The sequence below is a fragment of the Oncorhynchus kisutch genome, linkage group LG13 (genome assembly GCF_002021735.2).
Source record: "Oncorhynchus kisutch isolate 150728-3 linkage group LG13, Okis_V2, whole genome shotgun sequence".
NCBI lineage: Eukaryota > Metazoa > Chordata > Actinopteri > Salmoniformes > Salmonidae > Oncorhynchus > Oncorhynchus kisutch.
In genome coordinates, this window is record NC_034186.2 from 56,727,279 (window position 1) to 56,743,731 (window position 16,453).

General features: G+C 43.3%; 1 protein-coding gene across 2 annotated transcripts in view; it reads right to left on the reverse strand.

Annotated features, from left to right (window-relative positions):
* The window catches only part of LOC109902135 (mannosyl-oligosaccharide 1,2-alpha-mannosidase IA), a 216,129-nt gene that overhangs the window by 9,873 nt on the left and 189,803 nt on the right, over positions 1 to 16,453 (reverse strand). Inside the window, exons 5-9 of one of the 2 annotated variants that reach the window (XM_031786607.1) lie at positions 11,757 to 11,851; positions 6,669 to 6,792; positions 5,783 to 5,876; positions 4,233 to 4,348; positions 805 to 1,024 (exon numbers count right to left, since the gene is read on the reverse strand). In XM_031786607.1, the coding sequence (XP_031642467.1) occupies positions 805 to 1,024; positions 4,233 to 4,348; positions 5,783 to 5,876; positions 6,669 to 6,792; positions 11,757 to 11,851 (649 nt within the window). Of the gene's footprint in view, positions 1 to 804; positions 1,025 to 4,232; positions 4,349 to 5,782; positions 5,877 to 6,668; positions 6,796 to 11,756; positions 11,852 to 16,453 lie in introns of both variants that reach the window. The other variant, XM_031786606.1, reaches the window with a different exon arrangement.

Sequence of the window (16,453 nt, forward strand, 5' to 3'; positions counted from 1 at the left end):
TTCGCCCTCTCCAGGTTGAGTTGTACTACAAATCAGTTGCCTGTGGTGTCAGACTCTCATTCTCTGTTTATTCTACAAATTATGGACATCTTGGTATTTCTCTCCATTCTGAATCACCACTGACTGCTTTCAAAGGAGTACTGCTTTTAAAAGATGTCTGGTAGGACAGCATGAGTGCACATTGAAATGCCGAAAGATGACAAAGAATAATTTTGAATAACTCCTCACACCAGAGACATGAGGTTCTGCAGCTCCCTATTAAGCCTTTACATCCAGCTTTTGAGGTGTAGCTTCCAGCTAGGAGTGATTCTCTGGTTTATTCAGGGGGAAATGAAATGTAAATTGGCTGCAGATTGTTTTATGTCCAATATGACTCCACCTCTCCCTGACAAAGGCCATGCAGCCGAAACACTTCAGAGTGTTTAATCTTTGTCTCCATTGAACATGGCATACAAATAAAGGCATTTTAATTAATTATATGAAGAGTGGCTTGATCCTCCATTCTTTTTGATGACCAATTGACCTCTTTTACCAAAGAGAACCTACTATGAATCAATCTGTCTATTTTTTTCTTTTTTGGGGGGTGGGGGTCACCAAATTCCTTCACTTAACAAGATAGTCTAACAGCAATGGAATTTTAATGACTTGATAATGTCCTGCACGATAACAGGAAAAGCTACAATTGCTCTGAATACCCAGAGCAGCATCCAGACATTGGATATCCAATATCCTTAAATACTCAACTCATACCTGTCCTTGGTCACACAGATGTCCTATACTCAATGCCTTCCCAGTCCTCCTCACCAGATCTACTGTAGCTCTCATGGCAGGTGTGTGTAATCTCTGCAGCCAGGTCCAGGTAGTGCTGTCTCTTCTCTGGAGCGCCGTCGTCCGCTCCGATCACCACCATGCCCCCGGAGAAGCAGGCCAGGTGGCCCATCTTGTGGTCCAGGATGCCCCCCCTCCACTCCGCCATGTAGGTCAGCCCGCCAGGGGACTTCTGCACCAGGTTAGCCTCGATAGCCTGGGGGGGGGGGGGGGGGGGGGTTGACATTTATAAATGGGTGAGACACAGATAAATCTATATTAACTGGCTGCACACTAAAGCACACACACACACAGAAACACCTCCATTCACATACAGTAGAACACAGCTTTTCTACCTTAGAAATTGAATCCAGGCTTGTTTTTCTAGTATTCTATATGTATGATTTCAACTCTGTGGGTTCTGAATGCTTCTGTTACTCTGAAACTTAGATGGGTGTTAGGTTCTTGTTTTCAGAGTAAATAACTCATGGACACTAGAGAAGCTTAACCAAGTTTAATTCTTCCCAAAGGGTCGACACAGATGTAACTCAGACAAACAACATTTCACACAAGCACTGATATTTAACCCTTCCTCCTAGGCTGAGTCTCCTCCTACATACCTGAACAGCCAATGCATCTCTGTTGCTAGACAGAACCTTAGTGATATCTGTTCTTCCTCACTTCATCTGACCTGACCTCTGCCCCAAAGTGCTCACTCCTCCCCAACTCAAGGCTGTCATGGTGATTGATACCAGACTGTGTCTCTTCTCCTCCCAGAGGATCCCTGATGGCTAACAATAACCTATCCTGATAAAATGGAAACGTTATACATTACCCTCTCTCTCTCTCAGTGACATTGTTAGGTTCCAAGATCTCCACCCGTCTCCCTTTCCACTTCCCCAAAGCCATCTGACTCCTACACATAACCACTAATTTCTGATGTAGCAACCATTCTCAATGATCCCTCAGATACTATAGTATTACCTCTGATCTATCATGTCTCTAGTATAGCAATGTTCAAAGTTTACCAAGAATCCAACATGGGGAAACACTGGAAAAAAATGAAAAAAAGACTGCAATTGTTTTTCAATTTAATGTCTGATCTAAGAAGAAATACTGGAGAAGCAATAGGAAGGTCTGGAATACATTTCTATCTACAGCACAGGTGTCATGGCAATGCTGGGAATGTCAGCTGCTTCAATTTGTGTGTGCCCAATTTTTAGTATGGCTTCTTCTATCCACAATGCTCTGTGGATGCATGTTTTGTAGACATACTATCTATTCACATGGCCATTGTGAACAACATGTCCATATTGGTATGTGTGTCTGCATTTATGTGTGGAATTAGTTATCCACCCCATAACACATGGACAGGTCTGTGGCAAATTGATGTCAAGCCTCCTTGACATTCTATTCTGACTCCAGGAGAGAGAGAGAGATGGTGGAAATCTGGTGGAAACAAAGGAGAGATAGAGGGATGGACGGAGAGAGGGAGAGAGAGAGAGAGAGAGAGAGTGTGAAACAGAGGTGGAGAGCGAGAAAGCAGAGAGAGAGAATAGGGAAAGAGGGAGACTTTAAGAGGAAATCTATTGAAGTTTCTCTCTCTCTCCCTGGTGCAATCTCTCCTGCCAGAGTTTGCCTTTCTTTGGAAAGTTAGGAAACAGAGTAAGGCATCTCAGGAGATCAATACCAAATGACTCATTTTTCTCTCTCTCTCTCTCTCTCTCTCTTGCTCATTATGTGTTTGGATATAAGAATGCAATGCATAGCATAAACCTTTATGAAATGGCCAATCCACTGCCTAGATAGCTGAAACAAGTTAATCTTGCTTCTAGCGCATAAGACATCGATCCCTTCCATTGTCATTCTTATGGGTGGCCCCTTTGGGAATCAAACCGACGATCCTAAAACCTAGCAAGCATTTCTATGAAATCTTACCCCCAAATTTGACACTGCTCATTAAAACATAAACTGCCCAGTACTCTAATACACACTGAGTGTACAAAACATTAGGAACACCTTCCTAATATTGAGTTGCACTCCCTTTTGCCCTGAGAACAGCCTCAATTCATCGAGGCATGGACTCTACAAAGTGTCAAAAACGTTCCACAGAGATGCTGGCCCATGTCGACTCCAATGCTTCCCACAGTTGTGTCAAGTTGGCTGGATGTACTTCGGGTGATACCATTCTTGATACACACGGGAAACTGTTGAGCATGAACAACCCAGCAGCATTGCAGTTCTTGACCAAGTCAAACCGGTGCACCTGCCACCTACTACCATACCCCATTCAGAGACCCTTAAATCTTCTGTCTTGAACATTCACCCTCTGAATGACACACATACACAATCCATGTCTCAATCGTCTCAAGGCTTAAACATCCTTCTTTAACCTGTCTCCTCCCCTTCAGCTACACTGATTGAAGTGGATTTAACAAGTGACATCAATATGGGATCATAGCTTTCACCTGGATTGACCTGGTCAGTCTATGTCATGGAAATAGGTGTTCATAATTATATGAATGCTACTGTAATCCATGTTTTCCCATGACTGCATTCCTTACGGGCAGATATGGTGAGAAGTTTCTAATTAGGTGTTGTCTGCCGTTACCATGTTGTTGGGATTAATTGAAATGTGTGGCATTTCACACAGTGTCTTAATTAGCATCTAAGGGGACGTTCACTTTGTATCTATTAATTAGTATCTACCTTAATTTGAAAGCTAATCCATTATTTGAATACTAATGCAAATGAATACTGTACTAGCTACGCTTGAGAGCACTATACAAACACAAACAGTGTGGCTATGGTGTGATACCAGAAAACTATAACTATGTTAAATACCAGGCCACAGGAGAGAGATTGTCTATAATTCATGTATTTGCCTCTGGCTTGACCCTCCAATGAGCAAATAGTCTCATCAGCCTAAAAGCCGAGCATCAATGGTATTTAAGGAGAAGATATTGTGCTAATTGATGGCTGAGGGATTAGGTGTATGTGTGTGGAGGAGGTTGTGTGTGTCGTGCCATGTTTGTGAGGGTGTATGTGTGGTGTGTGAGTGAGCGTGTGCGTGCGTGTAGGGGTGCCATATTTGCATGTGCATATGCATGCTTGCGTGTATGAGAGTGTTTGCTCATGTACGCGTTTGACCGTATGTTTGTGACTCTGTGCGCACACTTATACACACGTGTGTGTCGCGTGTGTGTTCGTGCCACCCAGGTTGCCGATACTCGTTATGATATGCTGTAAAAGTCCGCTGAATTCTAAAACTACAGCGATAACAGACCCCAGTCCTCCTTTCCTTCGTTCCTTCCGTCCACATATCCTTCCGTGTTGCATATATCCGTCCCCTACAGTGCTTGCTGAGATAGAGCGGCCCCCTGACGGCAGCTCCCTCTCTGCGTGCTCTATGGGATGCCTCATACCTCCAGAGCACTGTAGTACATCTTCTTAGCCTCCTCGTCCGTCTTGTCTGACATCAGATATGATTTGATCAGATACTCGTAGAAGCTATCCCCCAGGCCGCCAATTGAAACGTGATCTGGGAGAGGAAAGAGAGAGAGAAATCGGACGTTATTTCCCACACAGGGGAGGGTCTTTTTCACAAACATTATTCTGTAGTCTCCACAGGCAGGCGACCTTGGGTTTACTAAACCCAATAACGAACGAGTCAAATAGAATCAGAGTGTACGTGGGAATCTCTTGTGGGGTATGACAGACTGACTGACTTGTGGATTCATACTCTGAGTAACCTTAGCACAGAAAATAACATTGGCATTATGGCTGGCTTTATCACGTTTCCACACAGTTGTGGTTTTAAGTGAAATAAAATTTGAATTGGTTGGTACAACTTCAGATATGAATACACTTGTGATTGTTGTTTATTTTTCCTCCCACTCAATTTCATGCTAATTTAACAACTCTGGATAAGATACTGGGTTGGAGATGTTTTTTTGTGCACTCACACATCTACACACACATCCATGCACGCACGCACGCACGCCCACCCACCCACCCTCCACCACCCCACACCCCTTACACGCTGTGAAAGGTTATCACGCAGCGTTCTTTTAGCCCTTGACAACAGAACAGCAGAGACTGGGGGAGATGTGTGTGTGAGTCCATGGTTTCTGCTCTGTGCCCAATGTGCCCATGCTGACAAAAACACAGGCCGGGCTGAACACCCACAGTCCCTCTCCTTCCTCTCCTCCTTATCTACCTGCTTCATTAACCATTCACCCGCAACAACAATTAGCCCCATAATCAGCCAGATTAGGACTTTCAGGCCCACATCTTCAGATGCCGTCTCAGGCATCTCCCATTCCTCTGCCTTTCAGTTGAATCTGAAAAGATTCAATTCCCCGAGGTAATTGGATTCATTATCATTTGAATAACCCAGAGCGAGGCGATTTACATCCCTGCTTGAGACTGACATTGATAGTGAAAGAAAGAAAAAGGAAGAAAAGGGGATGGATGGATGACAAGGATGCTCCAAAGGATTTAAATAGGAGCGCTCCTGCAAGGTCGGAGGACTGTGTAGAAAGTCAGAAGATCAGGTTCACGGACGACTAGAGTGTAATAACGTGGAATTATAGTGTTCCTGTACAGTATCAAAAAAAAAAGTCTCAGAATTGCCTTTGACTGGGTTTAACCAGAGACGTTCTTAACTGCTGCACTACAATTACAAAGGCGGTGCTTGTCAAAACGCTTTCCTGTGGACACAGCAAGTGAAGTGTGGTGATGAAAATTAAGCTAGCCCGCTAGCACTTTTTTAGACCAGGCTAGTAGAAAATGTGGAGTGAAATGTTGTCTCCCCAAATATCGCATGGCACAGATTTTGTACCTTTGGCTAGTAGAATGCCACTCAGGCTGTCTAGTAGAAGTTCCAGTCTACTAGTGTGGCTGGCCAGTGGCCTTATGTTCCATGATAATAATAGAATCATTTGTATCTCCTTCAGTGGAGGCCAGTACTCACGTTGGACCCAGTTGCCACTGACGGGACTCAAGAAGTTAGGATAGAGACCGTGAGGCTTCTCGATTTTGTTCAACAGCTTTCGGATATTCATAACCTGCAACACCATACAGTAAAAAAAGGCATTAGCTCTGACACTTTGGCATCACATATGCTTCTAAACTGATTTAAATGTCCTTGTAAGCTGAAGTTGACACTTACAGACAAATTAGAAAGGAAAAGCTATCGTCCAATGAAAGTTAACATTATGTTCAGTATTCCCATTAAAAACATTCACAAATACCCATTAAATGAATCGAAAGTGAAGTTCTTAAGAATTGTCACGCCCTGACCATAGAGAGCCCTTGGATTCTCTATAGTGGTGTGACTAGGGGGGGTGTTCTAGAATGTGTATTTCTATGTTGGTGGTTTTGTATGGTTCCCAATTAAGAGGCAGCTGGTAATCGTTGCCTCTAGTTAGGGATCATATTTAGGAAGCCCTATCTCCCACATGCTTTGTGGGATATTGTCTGTGTTAGTGTGTTTGGGAACTATGACGTCACGTTCTTTGTAAGTTTTGGTTTCTAGTTTCACTTTGTATTAAAAAGATGTGGAACTCAATGCACGCTTGGTCCGCTCATTTTGAAGTTCGTGACAAGAATAGTATGGGCTGCAGCAAGAAAAACACACATGGATAATGGCATAGAGCCATGCACTAAGAAGCATACGATGCTCACGGTTTAACATGTTTAAATCTGTAAGTAAAATCTGAGATTCTGTCGCAGACAAGTCACACACGGGGTTGCAGAATTGCAAAAACGTTTTTTGAGAAATTCGATCCTAACTGGGAAAGCTTCCGGATTTGTGCGAACCAAGTCACTCACAGTATTGTGGGTACTGTAGTACATACCTTCTCTGTGTAGATGCCATTGTTGGAGAGCTCTGATAGGTGGACAAACTCCAGGTGCAGGGTTCCAAACTCCGCCAGGATACTGCTCCCGGCTGACGCCCAGCCCCAGCTCCAACTGGTGCCACTGCAACAGAAACCATACCGGGACAAGTGAGGACCACAGTCAACACACACTGTTATACACACTAGGAACAGAAACCATACAGCGACAAGTGAGGACCACAGTCAACACACACTGTTATACACACTAGGAACAGAAACCATACAGCGACAAGTGAGGACCACAGTCAACACACACTGTTATACACACTAGGAACAGAAACCATACCATGACAAGTGAGGACCACAGTCAACACACACTGTTATACACACTAGGAACAGAAACCATACCATGACAAGTGAGGACCACAGTCAACACACACTGTTATACACACTAGGAACAGAAACCATACCGCGACAAGTGAGGACCACAGTCAACACACACTGTTATACACACTAGGAACAGAAAGGATAGTGACAAGTGAGGACCACACTTGGCACACTGTTACACACTCTGGACATTACAGGTGTCACAGCACATACCACGCCAAGAGAGGACCACAGTCAACACGCACCGTTACACACTGGTTCACACTCAAGACAATAAATCCATGCTAGCATTTTTTTTTAATCATGATGTTCTGCAAACTTTTCATTAGATTGTAATAATGGGCAAATAAACAGTATTGCAACTTGATGTGATGCTACAATTACACTTTGTCCTTACAAAAATGTAGGCAGATTATACAGATACACAAACAACACCAGTGTCAGTAATGAAAAACATTCAATTTCACCTCAGTGTGTTGTCACTTTCAGCAGTTCCCTGGTTTGTCTTTGAGGCAATTTAGTGTCTTGGAGTCGAAGCTTTATACGATTCTAGTGCACCAACACCTACAATATCTCCAAAATGCGTTTTCCTTTATATCCCAGAGCAACGGCACATCATTTGTTTCTTTCTTGCTTTTCAGAGGGCACTGAGCCGAGGAGACAGATATTACAATTGTCACTCTCCAGAATGGTGCATTTTGGTGCTGAAGAAAGTACAGAAACTAAGGGCCATCCCAAATGGCACCCTATTTAAAACACTACTATTGACCAAAGCCATTTGGGCCCTGGTCAAAAGGCATCCACTATATAGTGAATAGGGTGCAATTTAGGGTGCAATTTAGGGTGCCATTTAGGGTGCCATTTAGGGTGCCATTTAGGGCGCAGTATAAAGAATAAGCAGGACTGGATCTGTTTGCCCCCCTTGGGCACCAACCCAGATGCTAGCTGATGCACCGCATCATTTGTCTGTGGATCAGAGTGGGAGGCTTTACCAATCAATAACCAGTCTACCTCTGCAGAGGCGAGGAAAGCATTAAGGTCATCTTAGAGACTCAAGCAAGAGCACCAACCAAGTCTGGAGTCAACCAGGGTCACCAATAAACCGTGTCTACCTCCAAATTGGCACCCTAGTTCCTATATAGTGCAATCATTTTGACCAGGGCCCATAAGGGCTCAGTAGTACTATAGTGAATAGGACACTATATAGAGAATGAGGTGCGGTTTCGGATGCAACCCATATCCTTCCGTCTTATTTCGCTATGAAAGTAGTGCACTGGGAGGATGACATTCGCAGCCGCCTCAGAATAGCGGTATGTCCATGTCTAAATTACGACGACACGATGACTAACCTAATCAGAGGAGGTGAGATGGAATGTCATTACAATACATTATAGTACATGACCTAATCCTACATTAATGGAAAGTGATAAAGGGATGAATGGAACGGAACATATTAGCGGAGGATGGAAATAAAAAGAGAAACTATAGAGGGAGTGAAGCAAAGAGAGAGATGTAGTCCTGATGAATACGCTTCGTATTAGTTTGGGGCTCAAGCTAAAGTAACATCAGGGCCCGTTGATTAGGAGTGAATGGCTTTAGCGGCTTTTATTGCAAACAGGATGCATGGTTTGGAATATTTATATTCTGTACAGGCTTCCTTCTTTTCACTCTGTCATTTAGGTTAGTTTTATGGAGTAACAACATTGTTGATCCATCCTCAGTTAACTACTATCACAGCCATTAAACTCTAACTTTTTTAAAGTCACTATTGACTGGTTTCCTTCCTCTCCGGCAACCGAGTTAGGAAGGACGCCTGTATCTTTGCAGTGACTGGGTGTATTGACACACCATCCAAAGTGTCATTAATAACTTTGCCATGCTTAAAGGGATAGTCAATGTCTGTTTATTTTTTTTTCTTCATCTACCAATAGGTGCCTTTCTTTGCGAGGCATTGGAAAACATCCCTGGTCTTTGTGGTTGAATTTGTGTTTGAAATTCCCTGCCTGACTTAAGGACCTCATCGATAATTGTATGTGTGTGGTACAGAGATGAGGTAGTTATTAAAAAATCATGCTAAACACTATTGTTGCACACAGAGTGAGTCCATGAAACGTATTATGTGGCATGTTAAGCACATTTGACTCCTTAAGTTATTTAGTCTTCCACTTTGACACTATGGGATATTGTGTGTAGGCCAGGGACAAACCATTTCAATTGAATCCATTTTAAATTCCGGCTGTAACACAACAAAATGTGGAAAAAGTCAAGGGTTGTGAATACTTTATGATGGCACTGTAAATTGGTACATTGCACACTTTAGGAAACTTGCAAAAGTAATTATCAGCTTTTGCATTCAGTAACTTGCAAACAAATGTTCAATGCTTTCTCTATGCATTATTCATTATGCTCCTTGTATGAATGTGTTCGCATCGCTAATTACAAAGCATTTAGCTTGAGGTTCTTCAATGTGTTGAGGCCTTTTGGGAGCACATGCAGTATTCTATAAGTAGTCCCGATATACTGTATGAAAGACCACATGCAGTATTCTATAAGTAGTCCCGATATACTGTATGAAAGACCACATGCAGTATTCTATAAGTAGTCCCGATATACTGTATGAAAGACCACATGCAGTATTCTATAAGTAGTCCCGATATACTGTATGAAAGACCACATGCAGTATTCTATAAGTAGTCCCGATATACTGTATGAAAGACCACATGCAGTATTCTATAAGTAGTCCAGATATACTGTATGAAAGACCACATGCAGTATTCTATAAGTAGTCCAGATTTACTGTATGAAAGACCACATGCAGTATTCTATAAGTAGTCCCGATATACTGTATGAAAGACCACATGCAGTGTTCTATAAGTAGTCCAGATATACTGTATGAAAGACCACATGCAATATTCTATAAGTAGTCCCGACATACTGTATGAAAGACCACATGCAGTATTCTATAAGTAGTCCCGATATACTGTATGAAAGACCACATGCAGTATTCTATAAGTAGTCCTGATATACTGTATGAAAGACCACATGCAGTATTTTATAAGTAGTCCAGATATACTGTATGAAAGACCACATGCAGTATTCTATAAGTAGTCCCGACATACTGTATGAAAGACCACATGGGACATGCTACATATACAACAGAGGACTTCTAAGACTTTCAAGTCAGCCCATAGGCAACATATTAATTGTGCTTTACTGAATTCCCTTGGTGTTTGTGTGTGTGTGTGTGCGTTTGAGGACATTAAAGATCTAGTACATCAGTGTACTACATTATGGGGCAACATTGTTTCTCTCTGAGCTATAATGAAATCCCTTGCTGTTTGTGTGTGTGTGTGTGTGTGTGTGTGTGTGTGTGTGTGTGTGTGTGTGTGTGTGTGTGTGTGTGTGTGTGTGTGTGTGTGTGTGTGTGTGTGTGTGTGTGTGTGTGTGTGTGTGTGTTTGTGTAGTTTCTGTACATACTGTATAAGTTCCTTTACTTATGTGGCTATAATTTATCATATGGGGGAGAATCATTCCTCCCTGCCCATCTAACTGGAATTAGCTCTAGAATCAGTTAATTAAATTTGCAGCAACTGTCTGCTTAGACAGGCGGGTTAATTGGAAGCAGGTGGCAGGCAGAGGTGCCAGAGAGATGTCTTTTTAGAATATAAAAAAAAAAGTCTACAGTTGGCATTAATGATTTGGGAGACAGGCGCAGGAACGCGGAATAGTTTTTAAAATTATACCCCAAATTACGGCGTGCCGTGTAAGGGCTCGGGGATGAAGACCAAACAAAGACGTAAGAAAACCACAGGGTTGGAACTCAAACAAAAGACTGAGGAGTACCTCGAATAAATACACACACGCACAATAACGCACAGGACGAGACCCGTAATCATCTGCGCAATCCACAAGGACACGAAAGCCCAAAAACACACAGCACAGGTACTCACAAGCACCAACGGACATAGTAACAATAATTGACAAGACCATGGAAACCAAAGGGCACATATATACAAATACTAAATCAGTGGAAATAGGTGTCACGACTTCCGCCGAAGTCGGTCCCTCTCCTTGTTCGGTCGGTGTTCGGCGGTCGACGTCACCGATCTTCTAGCCATCACTGATTCATTTTTCATTTTCTATTGGTTTTGTCTTGTCTTCCTACACACCTGGTTCCAATCCCATTCATTACATGTTGTGTATTTAACCCCCTCATGCCCTTGTCAGGGATTGTTTGATTGTTTGTTTTGTGCTAGTATGTGTTGGTGCGCGACAGGTTTTGTACCCATTTTATTATTGTTGTTTATTTTGGTTTTGGAGTTTTTGTGAGTTTTATTAAACGACTCTGTTTATACCAAGTTCGTTCTCCTGCACCTGCCACCAACACGCACCCATTACAATAGGGGACAGGTGGGCGTGATGAAAGTTCCGGAGGGATCCGTGACAACAGTATCTTAACTATGTAGGGTGTGGGGTGGTGTCTTGCATATGGGTATCCCGTTAAAATCGCACAGGTCAGAGTTTGAACACGCTATTTAATTTGTGGCTCCAAGACGAGGCCGCAAATGTCAAACATTTCAAACGCAAACAGAGGTATAAAATATGCACCACCTTAATGCAATGTAATCCAGCTAAATGTTTTGGTAAGGTCTCATACAGTATGTGTTTATAATAGGATATTGTAGCTAGGGAGTCATGGGGACTGGTAACTAGGCTCACCTGCCCAGGTTGATGACTCCACGTGGGATACCTGTTGGTGTGTTGAAGGCCGGTAGCAGCTTCTCCCCAAGCACCATCACTTTCCTCTTGAACATCTACAACAACACGGAAGGAGGGACACTTAGCAAACACTCACAGAAACACACAAAGACAGAAGTACACACAACTGTGCAAAAACCAGCCCCCAACCCCACAGAGGTACACACCACTCCCACGTGACATCAACACGGGCATATTTTCATCTTGGCCCCTGTAAGAAAAACCTTTTTACTTCCAAGTACAGAATGTTTTTACCCAACAAAGAACCGTCAAAAAAACTCTTTCTTCAGAAAGAAACCTTTCATGTAGTGTACAGTCAAACAGAGAGTAGAATTAAAGTGTAGCTCCAGCCCCAATACTTTCCAGATGGCTTCCCAGCCTCTCTCAACAAAGCTAATTATGTAGAACATAACAAACCCAGGGACAACGGAGAGACGGCGCTGCTCTGAGAAGGATTAAAAGCAATCTTATTGATGTAATCCACAGCAGTTCAATTAAACCTACACTCTTCTATGCCGCCTGCCTCTTGAAAGCAGGGCCAAGGGAGGGTGAAGCACTGTCTCAAAGTAAGATTAACAGGTCAGACAAAACTGCATCACCTGCCGAGACAGAGTAAGAAGGAGAGAGAAGTAGAGAGAGAGAAGAGAGAGCGTTAAATAGTGAGAGAAAGACTCAGAGTGCTGGTATTAGAATTGAGATGCAAGGCTGCTAACAGAGAGAACTAGAAAGAGAGAGAGGGATATTGTTTGTTTGTGTGTGTGTGTGTGTGTTGGGGTTGGGCGGTGTCCAGATTTCATAACGTACCATACTGGGGTATACAGTATTACTGGCAGTGCACACAAAGGGTGCTGTTTCTTTCCTAGTGTAGAAAAAAATCATATATACACTACCAGTCAGAAGTTTGGACACACCTACTCTTTCAAGGGTTTTTCTTTATTTTTATTATTTTCTACATTGTAGAATAAAAGTGAAGACATCAACACTATGAAATAACACATATGGAAACATGTAGTAACCAAAAAAGTGTTAAACAAATCTAAATATATTTTATATTTGAGATTCTTCAAAGTAGCCTTTGCCTTGATGACAGCTTTGCACACTTGGCATTCTCTCAACCAGCTTCATGGGGTAGTCACCTGGAACACATTTCAATTAACAGGTGTGCCTTGTTAAAAGTTCATTTGTGGCTTTTCTTTCTTTCTTAATGCATTTGAGCCAATCAGTTGTGTTGGGACATGGTAGGGGTGGCAAGAACAGCTCAAATAAGCAAAGAGAAACAGTCCATCATTACAGTCCATCATTACTTTGAGACATGAAGGTCAGTCAATCCGGAAAACTACAAGAACTTTGAAAGTTTCTACAAGTGCATTCGCAAAAAGTTCATTTCAAGTGCATTTGCAGCCTGCCCTCCAGCCCATTTTTCCCCGTCTTCTCTTCACGCAAATGGCGGGAATCTGGGCCTCTTCCCGGGAAAGCAGTATGTCATTTACGTCGGGCTCATCGGATTCGTTAAAAGGAGAAAAAGGATTCTGCCAGTTCATGGTGAGTAATTGCAGAACTGAACTGAATTGCAGTTCTGTCCAGAAGTTATTTTTGGTCATAAGAGACGGTAGCAGCAACAATATGTACAAAATAAGTAAGTTACACGCAACAAATTTAAAAAACACAATTTGATAATACGTGGCCATTTGGGTTACAGCCTATATGAACACTCAAATGCCACGGTGATCTAGACAGACTGCCGAATCGAGGCAAAGGATTCAAATCTCTGGATTAACTACCTAATGTTATCTCAATTTGATCATGAATAAATTGGATAGAAATGTCTTTAAATTGAAAAATCTGTGAACTATCTTGTGCACGTTTTAAATTGACACAATACCAGTTAGCAAAGGTGTCAGCTAGAGATGACGTGCCAGGATTTGTAGTCTTGCATGATGTCTACTTTGATGCTAATCGTCATTTTCGAATCAGAGTAAATAGAGCTGAGTGTATTGATGAAAGTAACCTTGTCCGAGAGAGATTTACATGGTTATAAAATGTCACGCCAGGGTAAGCCTATATGAAACACAGGCCTTATTTTTAGTGTGGTTAAAATTCACTATGGGAAAAATGAATGGTGGAAAAACGAATGGAACCATTTTCCTGTTTGACCGCTAGATTTTACAAGTATTATGACACCTCCACTGTGGGGGCTCTATACCACCCAAGCCTAGTGTGTGTGTGTGTGTGTGTGTGTGTGTGTGTGTGTGTGTGTGTGTGTGTGTGTGTGTATGTGTGTTTGCACAGTGTCACAGTGCTTTTTGGCAGTCTCTCCGTCTCACTGCGAGGTGACTCAGCAAAAAAAAAAAGAGTGAGTGAGAAGGAGGAGGAAGCTGGTAGAGCTAAGTGTTCATATAGGCTTGCAACCCAAATGGCACCCTATTTCCTATATTAGTGCACTACCTTTGACCAGGGCTCTGGGAAATAGGGTGCCACTTGGGGCGCAACAATAAATGCATGTCAGAGTAACTAGCCATTAGAATTATGATCATCAATAATGCCAATATGAGTTGCCCGTGCCCTTGTCCGACAGTAAGTGAATGATACAATGTCTCTCCTGCCTCTGGCACTCGAACTGCTAGCTCTCACTGCAGCTGAGAGCCGAGAAAGGCTCGTTATTTCCATCATCTGAGGATGCGCCTGGACACGGTTTGTCTGGGCCTTGATTCACCCTTTCTGGGTCTTTGTTTTTGTGACCAGGAGGCAGAGTGGGCTACAGACAGATGTACTGACACATGACTGATTTGGACACATTATGTGCATGGATACACATGTTTGACTCAGATGTATGTTCTCATGTGTATGTGCAGATACGCACACATGCACACAATGATCATTGTTATCGGTAACACGCGCACGCACAAATCCTTCCACCTACTTACCCGCCCACATGCAAAGCTCAGGTGATACCCATGCCCTTGACAAATGCCCATTTACTTCCAGCTGCTACAAGATCATATTTACAATCCAATTACCTATAGTTCTCTGCATGTTACTCCACGGCACAGTCCACACTAGTTCAAATGACTCAGATTCACAGGGCATTGACACCATACAGAGACATAAAAATCCCAGTGAGGCCACAGTGGCCCGAGGAGTCATCGCTCCATCTAGCAGCTGGGGGCCCAGTCCTTTGCTGGCCCACTAGCCCTCCAGAACTCCCACAATTCCCTTCCCTCTCAGCGTACTGGAAGGGCCTGGGAGACCCAGGGTGGATTTACACACAGAGGAAGCTCATTAATCCATACTGTAGGATCCACGGCTAAGATGAGTGTGTGTGCATGTGTGTGTGTGTGACGGGAGCTGCAGATTGCCCCTCTGGTCCCCCAGCTCCATCTCTTATCAAAGAGATTACTAATGACCCTCTCCACCATCCTTACTCAACCAACCTAGCAGTTCATGGGCATCATGTAAACACACACCCACAGTCATTTTAAAGCCTACGTGCGCACCTTCACACAGACACAGACACAGACACACAGACACAGACACACAGCCATAGTAACACACATACTCACAAGAGTGCACAACCTCCAATTATATCACACTGTTATTAAGCCTTGTTTACGCAAGGAATTCCTTATGTGTTAATTACCGCATGAGCCCTTTTGCGGGCAGCTGTGGTATGCTTTACCGTTGAGCACATGCAACTTAGCAGGCCCCCTTTCACATCTATCTAAATCTACCTCCCCCTTCTATAGTGCAGAGCAAGACTTCAGTACAGCTCCAGCTAATTTGCATCTCACTCACGCCCTCCTCCTCTCCTTCTTCTCCCTCGGCTCATTCACCCCCCCCCCCCCCTCTCCCCTGTAGCTAAATGAGAATGTGTTTTCAATCAACTTACCTGGTAAAATAAGGGTAAGAAAAATGATACACAATCACAGAAGTGCCTTTAGAGACGGGCTGCTGCTTCACATGCAGCGCACGCTATCGTCCACCCATTCTTCCCAACCATCCCACGCGCATATCCAGCCGCTCGTCCACAATCCTTAACCCAGCCATCGGAAGAACGGACAAGGCCTCGGCACGGAGGAGCATTGATCTGTTGTAACAGGAGACGGCTCGCTTACTTCGCTTTCAGTTTGGAATTATCCCTTGGATGTTGGACACGACAGTCGCGAACTGAATGGCTTTTCTCTTTTAAGCACAAGAGACACGTAGCGGGCGACGCAGTCACCTCTCCCCGAGTTAACACTGTCAGGGACCAGTGGAGACAGACTGAGGGGTAGAACTCTGTATGTATGGCACCCTCAGTTGCCATTCAAACTTTTCAATTGTGAGTCAAAGAAACACTTGAAGTGTGAAAGTGAAAATGAGAGGTTGTTGCTCTTTTGGTGGAGTCGGCACGTGTTGGCTTTCACTTCAGTGCTGTAGCTGTTGTCCCGACAATTCTTCTTTTTACCCACCCCAGTGGCTAGATTCTTGGTTTAATAGCATACAGGTGTAAAAAGAACTGACATTGGCAAAAAATTTACATGCAACTTCTTGTATAACAGTTCTGTTTCAGTGGGATATAGACCAACCGGAACTCACAAAAACTCTCTGCACCTACCTAATGCAGTACCCCCAACATCATACCTTTTTGTTGTAGTCCCAGACAAACTCCCCTAATGACC